Below are 18,860 nucleotides of genomic sequence, written 5' to 3'. Positions count from 1 at the left end.
GCACTTCGCGCGGAGCGCCCTGCGCTCTGTGCTGTGCGCGTGTAAAGCTTTACGCGCATAAAGTTTTGCGCGCGAAAAGCTCGTTTAGACGTGCTAAGTGGGTTTTCACAGGCGTGCTAACAGTTAGCACCGCTTTGTGAATCAAGCCCTATGCATGCAGTCTAGGTAATACTTTTTTTTACTTTACTTTTTTTTAAACATAATTCTACATGTGGATCTTAACAGTTTGTTTCTAATCCAACTATCTGCAATTAAGCTGTGTGCACACGCTAGCTAAAACTCAGCTGAGGCCACCGATAATGACTCCTCTCCCAAGAATCCAGTGTGTGTACAGCAGCACCTGTCCCTCCTCGGCCACTTGGCATGCATATCACTTCAGCTGAGTGCTGGTTGAGAGCATTGTTCTTCCCACTCACCCAGCTCCTGCATGATGTCACACCCCTGATACTTTGTTGGCCCTCTGCCCCCCCCCCCCCCCCCCACATAGCAAAAGAACACGTCGCTAGCCAGCAGACTCTGCACAATAAGCTGGCCTCCCATTATTATTGACTTCCTCACCTCCCTCCATTCCACATTCTCATTCTCCCATTGGAGGCACTTGGCTTTGCTACAGACCAATGTTACTTATTTCGCCGTTTATTGCCTGATGAAGCATGATCAAACCTGTGAACCTGTGAAACGCATTGCACTTTTGAGTATTGTGAATAAAACTGTTGTTTAACTTAATCAATCAATCCATCAAGTCTTGGTGTCTACTTGGAGAAGGAAAGTCAACCACTACCTCCTCTTTTTAAATGTTTTTTAATGGCTTTTATCTTATTTTGGCGCCTCTGTTATACAGCTCAACATTTTATAGTGACTGTTAGCCTGCTTGGTTAAACTGACAGAAACCTCTAGTACACTTGTTTCCCTCCTTTTTATTACATAACTACTGACTTAGCCCGTTTAAAAATGGGCTAGGTCTGTCACTAATGCCACTGCGCGCACGCCCTCCACACGCCCTTAGCGCACGCGTACACCACGCGCGCACACACGCGCTGCCCCTTCTGGCCCCGTCCTCCTCCAGTTCTCCGCAGTGTCTCTGCGTCTGTCCCTGCACATGCGCAGTGCAAAAAAGCACTGACGCAGGAACGGACGCATGGACATTAGGGTTTTATTAGGTAGGATGCTGACGGAGACAGATTTCCCCAGAATTAAATGTATTCATTGACAGAAAAACACTGACGTAACTACCAGGACCAGCGGCCTCTGAATTCAGTGAGGGCCCATGTTCTTACATTGGGTTTCTCTCCAGCGTTAACCCGGTAGCCCCCATTACTAACTTCCTCATCCCCTCTATGCAGAGGCAGCACAAAGTACAGGCAGAAATGTGATGTTTGCCTGTTACTGTGTGCCACGGTCCTCTGCTCCTGCCTGTCTCCATCTACATTTACTTGCATGGACATATTCATATGCTACCATCTGAAATTGCAGGCAGCAGGGCTTTATCAGCAGCGGGGCATGGGTATATGGACGCACGGCGAGGTGTAGCTAGGCAGATGGGAGGAGTAGTTCCTGCACAATTTGTTACAGCATTGCTATGCACCTATCCTGGTGTGCTGCTACATCTATGCTTCCCATCTTCATCCCCGGTAGCCGCCTCTTCTCAGTGAACCGGTGCATGTTATTGCATAATGACATGCATCATGGACAAGAGGCTGCCAGCAAGGATGAAAATGGGGAGCATGGATGTGTGGGTTTGTGGTGGTGGGGGGGGAGGAGTTTGTAATTGTTGAAGGGGTGGAGGGGTTTTAATGGTTATACTGTACATGTTATGTCATCACTGCTGATTGAGACGGTTGGGCTAAGGGGGCCTCATGCTCCCGGAGTTTTGCTAGTTGTAGTGGCACCCCTGGAAGAAGAGAACAGGGGCTTTGCTCCCTTGATTTGATTAGAGGAGATCCAGTTGTATTGTTTCACATACATTTTGAGTGGGCTTTGGTAGCTCTGTACTTTTGAATCCCATAAACTCAGATTTTGAATAACTTATTAGGAGATATTTTTTAAAGAAAAAAAAATAATAATACCAGCACTATTCTCAACTATATGGATCAAACATAGGATTCATGGAAATTTTGAATATTTACTTATAAGTTATTAAGTGGTTACATTTTTTAAAACTTTGTTCAAAGGAACTATTTCTCAAAATGTGTATTTCACTTGTACATGCTTGGTGTCTCAATGCCCATGGCAGAATTGTCAGTCCCACCATGACCATGATCAGGCTTCCTAGATGGATGTACCATCATATGGAACTAACTGTGGATCTCACTGTGGAAAAGTAATGTCTAGCCAGTCTATGACTTACAGGTAAACCGTAAGGTCCTCTGGGTCCTGGATCACCAACTGTTCCCTTTTCACCCTGTAAGGTACATGATGTTCATAATATTACTACATGGTGTGTCTTGTACTCTAACTTATAGCAGCTATCAACATAAATCTGTAGAGAAATATTACTGGCCTCCAGTCAATGCAGTCCAGGCACCTAGCAAGGCTTTCATGCACTTTTAATATTTTGTCAAGGTCACTTAAGGGCCCAGAGACCTGGGGAGATTTATTATAAAAAAAATATTGCATTTTCAGAGATCTCTTTACTGTGTCGTCATTGTTATCGACCACCCTACTGGCCAAAGCAGAGGCATATGGGGGAGGAACTATTTAGACACATGAAATGTCTGTGGTCAGAAATGATTGTTCGTGATCATTTTGGATGGCTGTGATGAGTGCTGAACAAACATACTGTTTGGCACCCAGCCCAGAAGCCTGTTCTATTCTACAGAGAGCAGCAAGGGACTTCAAAACTGATTTGTTTAATGTCAATTAACCCAGAATCCGAAACAGAGCTAGAAATAATATCTAAAACTAATAGTCAATACAGGAGGACTAGCAAAACCTTTATGCATGATGTTGGCCTTTAAACAGGTCTTGGCAAATGCAAGTTTCAAGCACCAATTGTCCAGTCAGTTAATATGCACTGACACTGATGTCTATCTAAGGCAAGTAAATAGATACTTATTCTCAAATTGCCCCTTTGGAATACAGGTGGTCCTGTAATGCATTATGTCCATCAGCTCTCAGCAAAGGTTTCAGGGTGTCATTTTTTGTGGTCTCCTCTTAAACTGGACATAGTTAGAGCATGTGGGTTACTAGTAACATACAGTAGCAGATGTAGCACAACCCTTTCTACAGAAGTACTAGCCTGTATTTCTCATAGGCCAGGATAGTACCATGCGTTAGGAATAGATTGGGCTGGTTTATTGCCACTGAAAGAGTCAGTCCAATTGGAGTTCGATCTTAAGTAGATTGGTTTTCTGTCCATACATCTAGTAATTATGGGCAGATTCGGACTCTGACTGAATATGATCAGAGAGCAATTTATTGGCTGCCCAAGTGGACAGGTAAAGTATTTTAATTCATGGGGGCACATTTACATTAGGGGGGGCATTGGCTGGGGGTTCTGTCTCATTTGTTGTTTGTGACTATCACATGTTGTTACCGCCACGCACTTGATTGACCGCGTCAACCCAAGATTTCCCAACATATTCAATTGACACATTCAACCAATTTCGCCCCGAAATCAGTTGAATCGTCGATTGGGCATGCATGGCCACGCATGCCCGCACACCATCATGATGAAGTCATGCTGCTGTACTAGTAAGTAAATCTGTAGAGACCCAGGGCAAGGGTCAGAATAGATCATATCCATAACATTGTCAAGAATCAATATTACATTACAAATACGTGGTTATTCATAACAGGAAGAACAAAATACAAGCACATTAGAAAAAAAAAGGACATGATCTGTATTAACGCGGCTATCTAGTATCTAACACTAAAAACTACCATGACATATTGTTAAAATAAATAATACATTAGCACACATATGCCATCATGTGGCCAAATTAGAAAAATGCAGAGTTCAGTTTAATGCAAAAAGAATAAAACAATCAATCCATAAATGTATTTGGTGAAAAACATATGAATATATACATATCCCAAACATAAAAAGAAAGTTAATCATGAGTAAGAAAGACAATAATACATATCCTTGATATAAAAAGTAAACCAAAAGGTAATGAAAGAAAAATGTATGCTTGAAAGTGCGCATATAGCCATATATTCCAAAAATAAGTGATACATTCATACATATTGTTGGCAATATTATGTCAAGTGTAGAAAAAAGTTCACCATTATAATGAACTGCCAACATTAATATATCTGGACTATTCACTTTTATACACTAGCCATATGTAATTAACAAACTTTTGTTGGTCTTTTTTAAGCACTATGCACTTTTTATATTTGCCTTTCTTTAAAATCCCATGCACCTTTGCAGTGTTTTTACGCAGGTGTAATTTTTTTCTTCTCCTCCTAATTGATGGTGGAGTCCAATGTGTGTTTTAACACTTTGGTGGTATGTTGGTGTGTTTCTGTTCACACAAAATACACACACATTTTGTACATATTTCTTTGCTTTCATGTTTCATAATTTAATTTACTTGGTCAGTTCATCAAAAGTCACATACTTCTTTGAAGATATGCAAAATGCACTTTTTTTTCCTTATCCTTGGAGTACCACTGGTACAATTATGAACTTTTTTCTACTATTGAAATAATATTGGCACTAATATGTATGATTTTTTACTTATTTTTTAAATATATGGTTATATGCACACTGGAATACATTTTTCAAGCTACATTTTTTATGATTATTGCATTATCTCTTTATTTACTTTCTATATTAGGGATATGTATTTATTAGTATGTCTTTCATACATGTCATGTTTTTCATCAAATACATTTATGGATGGATTTCTTTAGTCTTCCTGTTTTTGTATTATCTTCCATGAACTCTGCATTTTTCTTATTTGGCCACATGAAGGCATGTGTATACTAATTCATTATTTATTTCAACAATAGGTCACGGTAGTTTTCATTGTTACACACTTGACAGCAAAGTTCATCTTTCCTTATGACAGATCGTGTCCTTTGAAAAAGTTTTCCAATATGCTTGTACTTTGTTCTTCCTGTTATATGCAGCCACATGTTTGTAATGTTATATTAGTTCTTAACAATCTTATGGATATTATTTGTTCTGCCCCTTGCCCCAGGTCTCTACATATTTACTTCCTAGTACAGTGTCATGATGTCATCACACATGTGGGTCCCGTAATGGCGCAGTTATGTCACATGCATGGTCACACTTGCTCATTATGGCGTTGGGCACGGGTATGCATAGGGTATGCCCATCACTTTCGAGGATGCATACTGAGTCTGCGATATGCGTAAGGCACAGTGGCAATCAGACTGCGCATTAATCATTCCTGATTCTCTGGACCCCGGGGTAAGTGGGCTCTTTAAAAAAAATAGCTGCTGTCACTCTATTTGCCTACTTGGTATAATTAGAATTTTTATGGTCATGCAAAGTGCATTGGCAGCTGCTGCTAACTGTTCTTGTTACAATCTTGGGCCTGCTTGTTTATCCAGTGGTTTGATTGATTTCTTTGACTGGGTTATTTTGTAATTGCATCTACTGCCTGCTTCATATCCGATTCACAATGTCTTGTGATTTAAATAGTTTTTAACTTGTATTGGGCAAGACCCAAATAAAACTGATTGTATCCTATTTAGATTGAGGTATTTATTTTGATGCTATATGTGTGCACTATTAGTGTTCAGTGATATGTTTCATCCAAGGCAGTCTGTTGGAGGTATTTGCTTTGACTCTACTCCTTTTTTCATTTGTTTTTTCTCTTCTAAGCTTGTACATAACAGTTTACAGAAAATTTCAAACTGAACTTGATTAAAACTAACCCTCATGTACGATATGTGTATGGATACCTACCCTGTCTCCCTTAGGACCTGCAGGACCTGGAGGACCAACCGGACCATCTGTACCCTAATAGGTGAAAAAGAAGAAAATAACATCAAATGTATTCGTCCTTTAATGTTCCTGGATCATCGGTTGTCTCCCATTTTGGTAGCAGCACAAGAAATAAAAAGAGTGATTGTAAGGAAACCTTGTTACGAGAAATCATGCAGAGGTGATATATTAAGTGAAATATGTTATTATAACATCACAATCTAGAATACATAAAAACAAGACAAGGTACAGACATGAACCACATTAACAGAACAGAAATTGAACATTCGTGAATGAAAAAAGTCCCCTCCCTTTCCCCGTTGTAATCTATATATTGGTAGAAGAAATGACGAGTAATCAAACAAGACTTTGCTTCCATGTTGGCGAAGAGAGATTGAAAACTGGAGCCTCCAGACAGTGAAGAGATAGACACATGCCTGCACAGGAGAACTCATGCTTGGAGAGAACAGAACAGAGTCAGGCCATTCCAAGGAGGTATCGAAAGGTTCTTTTTCATGAACAAGGAGATTAAGAACATTCTTATATGTGCAAAGTATTTGTGTACTGTTATTAAATACATTCTATATTTATATATTAATTTAGGTTCCAAACTAATATAAAAAATGATTTCCCTCTTCTTCATCTATGCTAAATCTCTAACATGACATTGCATAGTTCCTTTTTCAAAACTCAACTCAGGGAACATATATACAGTATATAATGTGTAAGGTACTGGAACATCATTGGGTCTTTATCCCCATTTAGAAGAACTACCCTGACTTTGTAATTGGTAGTTATAGTGGTTTTTGCAATTATGAAAATGCAGATGAACAGTAGAGGCGACTGATTGGGGGAGGGTGTGGGGGTGCAGACCACACTGAGTAACAATCAAAGTGGGTTCTTCTGCCAGGGATGCTCTACTAGTGTGCCTGCTTTTATTGGCCTGGATAATGTGCTGCTCAAATCTCGCGCTGCTGTGAACTGTGAATACTGTGGTGCACATGGTGTCCTCTCTCTTGTCCTCAGTAACTGGACAATAGGAGATAAGAAGACCAGGAGATGCTGCGTACCAAAAGAAGAAGAACACTGCTGGCAAAGTGAATGGGGCCACATTTACATAATCACCTGGAGATGTGAGTGTATAGGGCAATTTACTTGGGTGAGATCTATTACTGGAGAAATGCAGACTATTTGTGTTATTTGGGACCATACTTCCTAATTGCTATTTGGAGGGGGGAAGTCGTGCTTCGTAAGTAAATTGTTTGGTGTCATATTGCTTAGTTATGTTATATAGAATTATGATACCTAATTATGTTTGGGGACCACGCTGCATAATTGCCTGTGAAGTTGACCACATATTGCCTTGCATGTACTAGGCCTAACTATGCTATTTTATGAGGTGGGTGGGGTTAAGAAGAAAGAGCATGTTGTGTGGTATGAGGGCTCTGTGCTTATGATATTGTATATTTTAGTGATACTAGTATTTTGTTACTATTATTACCATTACATTTGTTAATGTATGTTACAATATCTGTAAGGCTTTTATTGTTTTCACAGTGTCTGTTCATTTGTATTCTGTCATATAAAACGAATAAAGGATCTAACACTTGACCACGCAACCAAAAGCCAAAACAAAATGGTCTATCTGTAAGTTTACTATTAAAGGACCACTACAGCAAAAAAAAGCAAGCAGTCTGGCCGAACCAACAGGTTTTGGACCAGTCCATCTCCTCATGGGGGATTCTCAGGGTTTCCTGAAAGTAGTTACTAGGTATAACTTCCAAAATATTGAGTAGGGAGGCTGGCATCTTACTATTTGGCAGTTAGACTTAGAAACCACCGTTGAGGAGATGGACTAGTCCAAAACCTGTTGGTTCTGTCAGATTTTAATAGCTTACCTTTTTTCGCTATAGTGGTCCTTTAAGTCCTGTAGTTCTGGTCCTGGAACTCTGCATTCAACTTGTGATGGCAAGATCCTGAAATTGCCTATTCTCGATGACTTGTGCAGCATGTATAGGTGATCTGCAGCTCAGCGTTGAGCTGATTGTGAGATGAAACATGTGACACACTCACCCTGGGTCCTGGCTTTCCGTCTAAGCCAGATGCTCCCTGTATGATTAGGTGGAAGTACACACGATGGGTATAACATAGGTGACAAGAACGTGAGATTAGTGAGTGATGAACACATGGGGTAAGAACAACATAATACAGGTGACCACACAGATTATTAGGATGGATGGATTTCACACCACTACTAACTCTAACTGTAACAGAAACATATATCAGCTAATAAGAAAAGACAAATAAAACCACCGTATGAGAACACATTGAACAGTAATCCCCTGACAAAAAGTTTTTTGCTTCTTTAACATAATTGAATGCAGTAAGGCAAAATTTGATTGGCTCATCGTCTTAGCTCTTGGTGGCTGCTTTGTTTTAATTATGTTAACAATTTAAAACCACAATACGTTTCTAAAGTGGTCTTTCACAATTACCCTTGAGTAAATATTTCTGCTTTGCTATACCCCTGCATTTAATATGTTGCACCCAAAATGCTAACATCTGTGTTACCTGTGTGAATTGTCTATCCCTACTCAAAGCATGGCATATACTCATTTTCATTGGGCTCTTTTGCCCTCTAGTGGAGAGTAGACTCTAAACCTAAAACGTCTGTAGTCACTACATGATTCACCCAGAATTTCTATGCGGAGTAAACTGGCACATCCCAGCACTCAATAAATAACAATTCCAGAAAATTTTATGAATGGCTTACCCTCTTCACTCCCTTCCCAAAATCACTTAAAGCGAACCTGAAATACGTTTTTTAAAAAAGAGATTCACTTATCTGGGGCTTCTCCCAGCCTGCTGCAGCCGTCCTGTCCCGTGCTGGTACACAACGATCCTCCGGTTCCCCCGCCACGGCTCAGTTTCTCTTTGTTCATTTGCCGTCCACTGTGACCTGTGCAGGCACAGCAGAAATTTTCTCATACTGCGCCTGTGCAGGATGCTCCTGGCCACAGGAGCACAAACGAGGATGTGCACGACCAGGGCTTCGCAGGCACAGTAGCCGTTGACTTGTAAGCCGGGGACCGGAGGATCTTTGAGGACCGGAGTGGGACAGGAAGGCTGCAGGGGGCTGGAAGAAATCCCAGGTAAGTGAAACTTGTTTGTAAAATTTTTTTATTTTAGGTTAGCTTTAACCACTTTACCCCCTGCGGTACGAATTTCTCCGTCTCTTTTTTCCCCCCTAAAAAACCAAGGGACGGAGAAATCCGTACCTTCCGCGCTACCGCCGCTGTCCGCGCTCCCGCCGCTCGTGCGCGCCGCCGCCTGCTCGCCCGAAGATCAATGAACGGGAAAATCCATTCCCGGTCGTTGATCTAAGCCCCCACAATGATCTGCTGCTTCTATTAGAAACAGCGCGATCATTGTGATTCTCCCAACCTCCTACTGCTTCCCGTAAGCGTCCTTCCGGACGCTTACAGGTCGCATGTAAACAAACTCACCCTAAAGCATTTTACATATACAAATACATTCGTTTTACACAAAAAATTAACTCATTACCTCCTACACTCCCCAATTTTTTTTTTGTAATTAAAAAAAAAAATACAAAAAGAAATACAAAAAAAACAAAACCATAAATAGTTACCTTAGGGACTGAACTTTTTAAATATTTATGTCAAGAGGGTATAACACTGTTACTTTATAAACTACGGGCTTGTAATTAGGGATGGATGCAAAACTGAAAAAAATGCACCTTTATTTCCAAATAAAATATTGGCGCCAAACATTGTGATAGGGACATAATTTAAACGGTTTTATAACCGGGACAAATGGGCAAATACATTTCATGGGTTTTAATTACAGTAGCATGCATTATTTAAAAACTATAATGGCTGAAAACTGAAAAATAATATTTTTTTCCCACATTTTTTCCTATTTTCCCATTAAAACACATTTAGAATAAAATAATTCTTGGCATAATGTCCCACCTAAAGAACGTCTAATTGGTGGCGAAAAAAACAAGATATCGTTCATTTCATTGCGATAAGTAATAATAAAGTTAGAGACAAATGAATGGAAGGAGCGCTGAAAGGTGAAAATTGCTCTGGTGTTCAAGGGGTAAAACCCCTCAGTGGTGAAGTGGTTAAACAATATTTTGTGTCATTCTGTCGGTGCTGTAGGAAACCCCCCCCCCCCCCCCCCATACCCTTGTTTGTAAAGTGAATCAAGCAACAGGAAAAAATGCATCATAAGCACCACCCACAGTGTACTCATGAGACGAGAATCAGTACTGACCCACATAATACCCAGTTTAGCAAACATCATATGTATGCAACAGCCACCTTTAGGCATTTTCTTTGTCAAAATGCTTAAGTGCAAATAATAAAGTCGTTGCTTTATACATACTAAAATAAACTCAGATTTGTGAAACAAGAGATTGATGCTGAGTGTTGCTTCACTTTTTCTTTACTAGCAAAGTAGCAAAGAAAAGAGTCTCATGTAGTTTTCCAGTACAGGAACAAGCATTAAAAAAAAAAAAAAACAAACTTGTTGTATCTATGCAAAACACATTTTACCTGCTAAATAATGCTTTGTATTGTAAAAAAGCCTTTGCTTTATTATGGGTGGGAGAGTACACCGGTCAATTTAAAACTCATCCTTTGCTTGTAAATGAATGGTGATAGTTACACTGCTTGCTCATTTAATTTTTAATCTCCAAGACTGAGACTGCGCTCCATCTTTGTCCTCCAACGCACATAGGGGCGTATGCACTAAACTGGGTTAATCAGAATTATGTGCATAAAGTTGTATTTGCAGGATGAGTGGAGCAGAATGCAATACATTACATGCAATGCATTATGCTGTACTTATCGTACATAATTCTGCTTAATGAAGTTTATTGAAGTCTTTGTGCTTATTTTGTGGCACATACAACATAAAATGAATAAGGTATATTAACAATCTTCAAATGGTTGTCAACAAAGTACAAGCGTTTCCCCAATGGATGCCACCAAAGAAAAGCTGTAGCCAAGATGCTCTATTTCAGACAATAGATCAGACAAATATATCCCAAAAACTCCGGGTAACAGACAACCTTCACTGTGGGATGTACAACCCGCTTTAGCAATAGAATCCTCCAGCCCCCAGCGTGTTCACAAGACCATCACTTGGGATAAAAGCACTGATGAGTATGTAGGTAAGTTACTCCACAAACCTTTATTGTAACAACACCAAATAAAATTAGAAACAATCACTCACATTGTGGGTCCTGCACAACAGGAACCATTTCAGTTAATAAAATCCTTGAAGCACTAAAAGTGTTAATCATACAAATGGTAAAAACCTTGAGATGCCAGTTCCAAACGGTTTCGGCTTTTGAGGTTTTCATCAAAAGCCGAAACCAGTCGGAACTGACTAGAGAGATTTTTACCATTTGTATGATTAGCACTATTGTGCAGGACCCACAATGTGTGTGATTGTTTCTACTTTTATTTTGTGTTGTTACAATAAATGTTTGTGGAGTACTTACCTGCATACTCTTCAGTGCTTTTTTCCCAGGTGATGGTCACCTTGTCTTTGTGAGCACCCGGGGCTTGAGGACTCTGCCTGCCTGCTTGCTTGCTTGCTTCTGCTAGTTGTATATCCCACACTGAAGTTTGTCTGCTACCCTGCTTGTGCTGAGTTTTTTGGATATATACTAACAATTTCCCTTAAAAAGTTCTTAAAATTTGGAAGATCTGTAAATTTAGATTCCAAGACCTTGTTTGCAAGGTTCCTGGCAGAGATCAGATAACGGCACACAAAATGATAAGATAAACATACTGCATAAATACTAGATTAGTTCTATAGATACAACTGTTTATCTCATCAGTTTATTGTCACATCAGGTTCATGTTTTCCTTAGATACAATATTTTCATATAGCTAAAAAGAAGTACATAAATACAAAGTAAAAAGAATACTTAACCAAACATAATCAGTGATTATAGATATAAAAATCAAATGTATTCAAAGATTTAGTAATATCAGTGACAACAGGCAAACAGACCCACACTGTTATTTGGTGGTATGATTGCATAAAATAAAAGTAACACAACACGCGTTAGACATAACTAATATACTCTAGTATAGCACACAATGACATCTTTAACAAGGACAATACATATGGGTAACACAGACATGGTACGCTGGCACTGGCTCTGCCTGAGATTAAACTCAGCAATGGATAAATGAAATATGTGAGTGGCAGAAAAATTATACACAGAGTTTTATCTTGCTCCATCATTTTCAAATAAAATGTGCTATTCAATGGTATGGTATGATATGTAATGCTGTCCACTGGAATAACTGAAATAACAATAAAAAAAGCATATGGATTGAGGTGAAATTGAATAGATTGTTACTTACTGGAAGACCAAGTGGCCCTCTGTCACCTTTTTGACCTGGCTCACCCCTCAATCCTTTAAGACCATTTAACCCTGGTTCACCCTAAATGTAAAAGTAGATGCCAGTCTTGTTGTTTTTGGAAGCGTAAGCAGACACAAAGGAGGTTAAGACACAGACATGCTGCAAATTCCAGTCTGTATTATACCAACTTGCTCACAAACCATGTGGAAGTGCAAAGCCTGCATAGCAATTGTGTGGCTGGCAATTACAGACCAAATTGTCTTCTGCCTCTCTTCACAGTTTTGCTAGATCCAGGTGTAAACAATCAATAACTCCCTGCTACTGTTTGTTTACCTGAATGACCATCTTGCACCACTCAATAGTGGCCAGATTTCAACAGAGCTCTGATTCAATATTGATTGAAAAGCCTCCATCACTAGCTTTGTAACACTTGATGTAAAAAGCTACACAACTGCCAGCAGCCTGCGGCTCACCCCCACACCTCCAATGCCCCTGCTTATCATTCATTCAGAAAAGAATGGTTCTTTCTAATTGAGTTCTGATAAATATTATGATTATCAAAGAGTCAAGAGGGCCTTCTGTTAACAGATTTCCATTAGTTTCAATGTTCTTATTGAATAAACATCTGTTCTATAACAATATCTGCTAGTGTGTGACTACCTTAGGCCTTCTGTGTCTTTACAAGCAGGTTGTAGATGTAAAGATGGCTGCAATTTATAATAGGAACCTGAGTGGCAGAAAAATTAAATGTATTTTTGCAACTGCATTATGGGAGGGGCTAACATTTGGCATACATGGATTGATAACAGTCTACTATTAATAGCAGCCTCCCCAATCAGAGATTGAACACAATCAGTTAGTGCTTGATTCCTTTCACACTGCACATGCAATCTCAATTAGATTGAGCAAAAATCTGTCAAGCATGATAAAACTGCTGACAGACAGTGCTGTATGTAGTGCAGCACTATGCAGCCATCTTTTCCCATCTCCTTCACTTCTGTTACTTGCATGGAGATTCTCCAGGAAGTCCAATCATACATTTGATGGATAAACTGGCCAAAATTGATCAAATCTGCTGGACATCTGCTGCCCCCAACAGATCTAATCAACGTGCAGGAGAAGCCAATGTGTACATGCCCAGCTTTAAAATGGTCATGCATTGGTCATTATCTCAGAGAGGAATATATCTGATCGAATTACCCCACCTGCTGCACACAGATTTTCAATAGATTTTAACATGAATCTGATTGAAAATCTGTGTGTGCTGCTTGCTGGGTCTCGCTATCTATGATCACCCCCTCCCCCGTCGTTTTGTCTGCCGGCGCTTCTACCTGTTTATCTCCACTGGGGTGCCTGTGTTCTGGGGTGTTAGCGACGTGTCATATGGCACGATTGACCGAACCGATCAATTCTGGCTGGAAAACTATTTATTGTGAATAGTTTGAAGCATCGATTTTTAGCAGATTTGATCAAATGATCAAATCAGCAGGATATCGATGGGAAAGGTTGAATAGTCACCTTTAAAGTGAACCACAAGCTAGACTACAGCATTCAATTACATCTACACAATGCTCACAAAGAGGCAGAGGGCTTACACAGAGACACAGGGCAGAAACTGAACAGAAATGCATGTAATTTGCCTTATGTTGTCTGTTGTAACGCAATTTTCATTCCTTAAAATACTTCCCATCTCAATGACTGTAATGTCCTATCCTATCATACACTGAAAATCAGAGACAACTGGCTTGAAAAGCTATCCTTCCACCTTTTTGTGTAAGCTTGTCAGATAATACAGATCAGACATTGGAATTTGCAGCTCATTCTAAATAAACCTTTAAGCTCAAAGCATTTTGCTAAAATAGGAAAACTTCGCTGTAGGTCAGCACTTTGCTGTAGGTCACAAAAGCTGCTTCTTATAAGGTGAATGACAACTCCATCTGGAATAATATTAACAACTCAAGACTGTTTCTTCTTTGTTGTTGACTCAACACAGATTTATAAAAACTGGAAGGACTACAATGGCCAGAAGTCTATGCTCATCTAGTTATTTCAGTGCTAAAAATATGCATCTACTAATAAAAAAATAAAGACATATTCCTAGTATTATGCATAAAACTGCAGCACAACACATGCTTCTATTTTATGCAAAATCCCTCTTTAAAGTGTCCATTTTTTAATATAATTTCCTCCCTCTGCATGCTGAATCAGTCAGTTGCTGCTTCACTTGAGGGTATAAAAGCCTGCCCAGCTTTCTTTACACAATCACAGACAAGCAGAAAAGAGTATATTAAAACAAAATGACCAGCTTACTATGGCCTCTTTTCCATGAGCAACTGAAGGCAGTGAATTTGCCATCTATCTGCTGCTCAAGTTCAGCGGCCTGGTGCTTGCTAGTGCTCAGCATGGGCGGTGCAGAGGCCCCCCTCCCTTGAAATTGCATCTGAGCAAGGCAGTTGCCATCTTCAGACGCAACATAATACACTGCATGTGAAAGGTGATGTCTGATGTTAACAAATGCTGCCATTCAGCTGCATGTCATTTCAGTCTGTGGCCAGCAGGTGGAAAGCTAAATTACCCGTCAAGCATGCAGTTCAGCATCCCATGGAAAAGAGGCCTCAGGGTTATTTATCACAGTAGGACTCATGAACCCCTCCTTCTCCTTTAGAAAAGTACCACAAAATGTAATAACATTAGTAAAAACAAGTCTGTAACTATCTTAATCAGATGTACAGTCTATACAAGGAGAACTGGTTTCTGTGCAAGGGCATAACTACAAATCTTGGGGCCCCCAGCAAAACTTTTATGGGGCCCCCCAATGTTCACGCCTTTTTCTTTGCCTACCCCTGGTGACCCTCACAGCCCACACATAACAAGTTTAGCCATAAGAACACCTGATCTGAAGGATGGACCACTTTATCAGAGGGAGTAAAGCAGACGTTGGGGCTCCCTTACAGCACTGGGCCCCCTGCAGTGGCAGGGGGCTGCTCCTTGTAGTTGTGCCCCTGTTCCTGCTATGACACTTCCATAGGAATATGCATTCCACATGAGAGCCAGGAGCCATTATCCATAGCAGAGTGCTGGCTGTTACAGCAGAAGACCTCTCCCTGAGTGATAACAAACTGCAATAAAGACCCAGGGCATTAAAGCCAGCCTAACACCACCCAATGCTGAAATAAAAGGAAAAAAAAACAAAACATTTTTAATGGCTTTCCACTAAAATAGTATAGAACCTGACATTATTTAAAGAAATATTTTTACTTTTATTATTACATTGCAGTTTTGAGCTTAAAGATTTGCATATATAGAACACATACTGGACACTACATACACATAACACAAAAGCATGCACCAATCTCAAATATAAATCCATGCTGTATCCATGCCCTAAAAACAGACTGTGCATATTTACCTTTGGTCCTGACAGACCATGTGGTCCCTGAAGATAAAGACAAACACATTATACAACCTCTGTAATGGCCAGAGGAATCTGGGGTCTAATACAGAAGCATATTCTCATTGAAGGTATTAATCATTGTCCAAGTTGTAAACTTTCAGGCAAAGACCACGTTTTCTGGTGTTGTCGCATGACAAGCTTACTTTGCACATCAATTACATTTACACCTTGGATATAACATACTGCAGGCCCTAAATATTCATTTTTATTTTCATATCATTTTCAGTATTATTTTGATATTATTTTCACAACCATCATAGGCCTTTCTTTAGATCTCTCGTTCATCTCTTTAAATCTTATATTGAATGAAGTACTGTTAATGCACGCCTAATATATTGCTAAAACTACTAAAAGCATACCTGAAAAAAAACAAAAACAAAAAAAACTGTGGGGCAGATGTATCAAAACCAGTGCTAGGAATAATTGTAGCAGAATTGGTGCAAAAGTAGAGCAGGAGTCCAGATCAAGGAATCTGATTGGGTGCTCTGAGCACATGCTTCTCTTCAACATCTATTTTGCTCCTGATTTATACTCCAATTCTCCCTGTACTGGTTTTGATACATCTGCCCCAGTGCTTTTGATACTATGTAACTGAGTCAAAAAGTCAAAGTAACCCCCCCCCAAAAAAAAAAATAAAAAAAAAATAAATAATAAATATAAAAAAATATAAAAATAATAATAGTCAAATGGCTTTGTGGCTCCACCATGATAGAGGCAATACTATCCCTTTCTCTCTAAGATTGCATCATTCTCTTGGTGATAAGTGCTATAGATGTTACTATGCTCCCTCCTTCTATACATATCCACATGTTACAGATAGTGTTGGTGCTTGAATATGGCTTAAAAAATTGTAAACACCCTAATAATGTCGCCCGGCGACCACCACACTTCAGTGCCATTTCAAGACCGAACAAGCCAACTGGGTCAGGTAGCGCACACTGCTTGCTCTTCACAGCCCAATTCACATGACTCTGATTCTTCTTACTTCCAAAACAGGAAGGAGGAAGTATTGGAGTCTCATGAAACGTGCCATAAAGCGCAAAGTAGTGAACTCCCCCTCACCCTGTCCTGAATCTGACACCAACACTAGTTGCAGATGCATCATCCTTGCTTCCACAAGGCATCTTCAATGACCTGGCAACACCATTTGATGGGAATCATAGGGCTGTGTCCAGGGCCGGATTTACAGCTCAGGAGCCTATAGGCACAGAAGTTCTGGCGCCCTAAACTCCGCCCCTCAGCAAAGGCCACACCCCCAAATTTATGCTGCTTGAAAATGGACCAATCAAGTCCCACCCAGGTTTAAATTGATTGGTTCCTTTTCAAGCTGCATACATTTACATAATCATGCATAAACGCTGAACTATTTGCATCTCATTCATCATCCCCAATTTAGAAGGTAGCAGATAACAGATGACAAGCAGTGATAAATTGTGGCCTAGGCAACAAACCCTTTTATAAAGTACAGGGTGGTGCACAAAGGACCGTCCCAATTGCCTGTCACAAAGGCAAGTATATAGGCAAATGCTGGGCAGCCTGCCCCTGTGCATCTCTTGCTCAGTCACTGCTATGTGTGCCCTCTACAACTTTATTGAAGCCTGTGTCACTGCATTTATGTATAAGAGCGTTACTCATACAGGAGCAATTGCAGGCAACACAGGCTTGAATAAAGCTGGGGAGGGCACACGACAGGGATAGAGCAAAAGGTGCACAGGGACTGGCCAGAGTCTGCCTGTAAACTCCTGCACATGACAGGTAACAGTCTTTTGTGCACACCTTTATAAAGCCCCCTTAATGGAGTCATCAGGTAAAAATATGGGTCCCCCGCTCTACTTACCTGGGGCTTCCTCCAGCCCCTTGCAGAAGACACGTCCCAAGCCGCAGCTCCGTGCTCAGTTTTTGGCCTGGGGTTCCTGCGGGTGAAGACGGCGACCTTCTCTAGTGCGTCTGCACTGCTGTCAATCAAGTCCATGTTGTAAATGGTGTACTGTGCCAGCACAGTAGTTCAGTGGCGCATACACCGTAGGTTGACAGTGGCGCATACACAGTAGAGACAACCTCGAGGTCGCCCTTTGCACTGGCGAGGACCTCAAGCTGAAAACTGAGCACAGAGCTGCGGCGTGTCATCTGCATGGGGCTGGAGGAAACCCCATGTAAGTAAAGCGGTAGACCCATATTTTTGCCAGATGACCCCTTTAAAGCCTAGACAAGGACCACCCTTTCCAGGTCATTTTGCCCAAACAGCCTAGGTATTAACACAATCCCCCCAGGCAAACTGCAGCCTGGACAATAGCCATTCCATCCCCCCCCCCCCTCCCCTTCCCCCACGCAATAAAGCATGCTTGTTTAAAGTAAACTTGAGATGTTAAATACTGTGGGATTTATACTTACCGGGGGCTTCCTCCAGCCCCATGTAGGCCATGGGCTCCATCCCTGTCCTCCGGGGCTGCTCGGTTGTCCCCTGGTCACCTCTGCACGTGTGTCCTCCCCAGGCAGAGAACACTCCCAGCCACAGGAGTGTGACAGGGTGCGTACACAGCAGGGTTGTACATGTGTTGTGAAGCGCAACTGGCCAATTTACCGCAGGTGACAACGGAGCGACTGGTGAGGGCAGCGAGGAAGCTCAAAGCCTACATGGGACTAAAGGAAGCCCCAACTAAATATAAAATGCTTCATTATTAATTCTCTCAATAACACTTAAAACACACACACACACACTGTACACACACACACTGTACACACACACACACACACACACACACACACACACACACACACACACACACACACACACACACACACACACACACACACACACACACACACACACACACACACACGTACACACACACACACTGTACACACACACACTGTACACACACTGTACACACACTGTACACACACACACACACACACACACACACACACGTACACACACACACACGTACGTACACACACACACACACACACACACACACACACACACACTGTACACACACACACATACACTATACACACACACACACAGTACACACACACACACACACACACACACACACACACACACACACACTCTGTACACACACACACTGTA

At 40.8% G+C, this 18,860-nt stretch overlaps 1 protein-coding gene across 1 annotated transcript in view; it reads right to left on the bottom strand.

Moving 5' to 3' along the window:
- LOC137571854 (collagen alpha-1(XXV) chain-like) overlaps window positions 1-18,860 on the bottom strand; it is a 207,064-nt gene that overhangs the window by 25,399 nt on the left and 162,805 nt on the right. The window contains exons 26-30 of the mRNA XM_068281586.1: window positions 15,722-15,748; window positions 12,313-12,393; window positions 7,976-8,011; window positions 5,885-5,938; window positions 2,348-2,401 (exon numbers count right to left, since the gene is read on the bottom strand). Coding sequence (XP_068137687.1) covers window positions 2,348-2,401; window positions 5,885-5,938; window positions 7,976-8,011; window positions 12,313-12,393; window positions 15,722-15,748 — 252 coding nt within the window. The remainder of the gene's footprint in view (window positions 1-2,347; window positions 2,402-5,884; window positions 5,939-7,975; window positions 8,012-12,312; window positions 12,394-15,721; window positions 15,749-18,860) is intronic.

Source organism: Hyperolius riggenbachi, chromosome 1 (genome assembly GCF_040937935.1).
Source record: "Hyperolius riggenbachi isolate aHypRig1 chromosome 1, aHypRig1.pri, whole genome shotgun sequence".
In the NCBI taxonomy this organism is placed as follows: domain Eukaryota; kingdom Metazoa; phylum Chordata; class Amphibia; order Anura; family Hyperoliidae; genus Hyperolius; species Hyperolius riggenbachi.
Note: the sequence above shows the minus strand (reverse complement) of the source record. Positions and strands in the feature narration are given on the sequence as shown.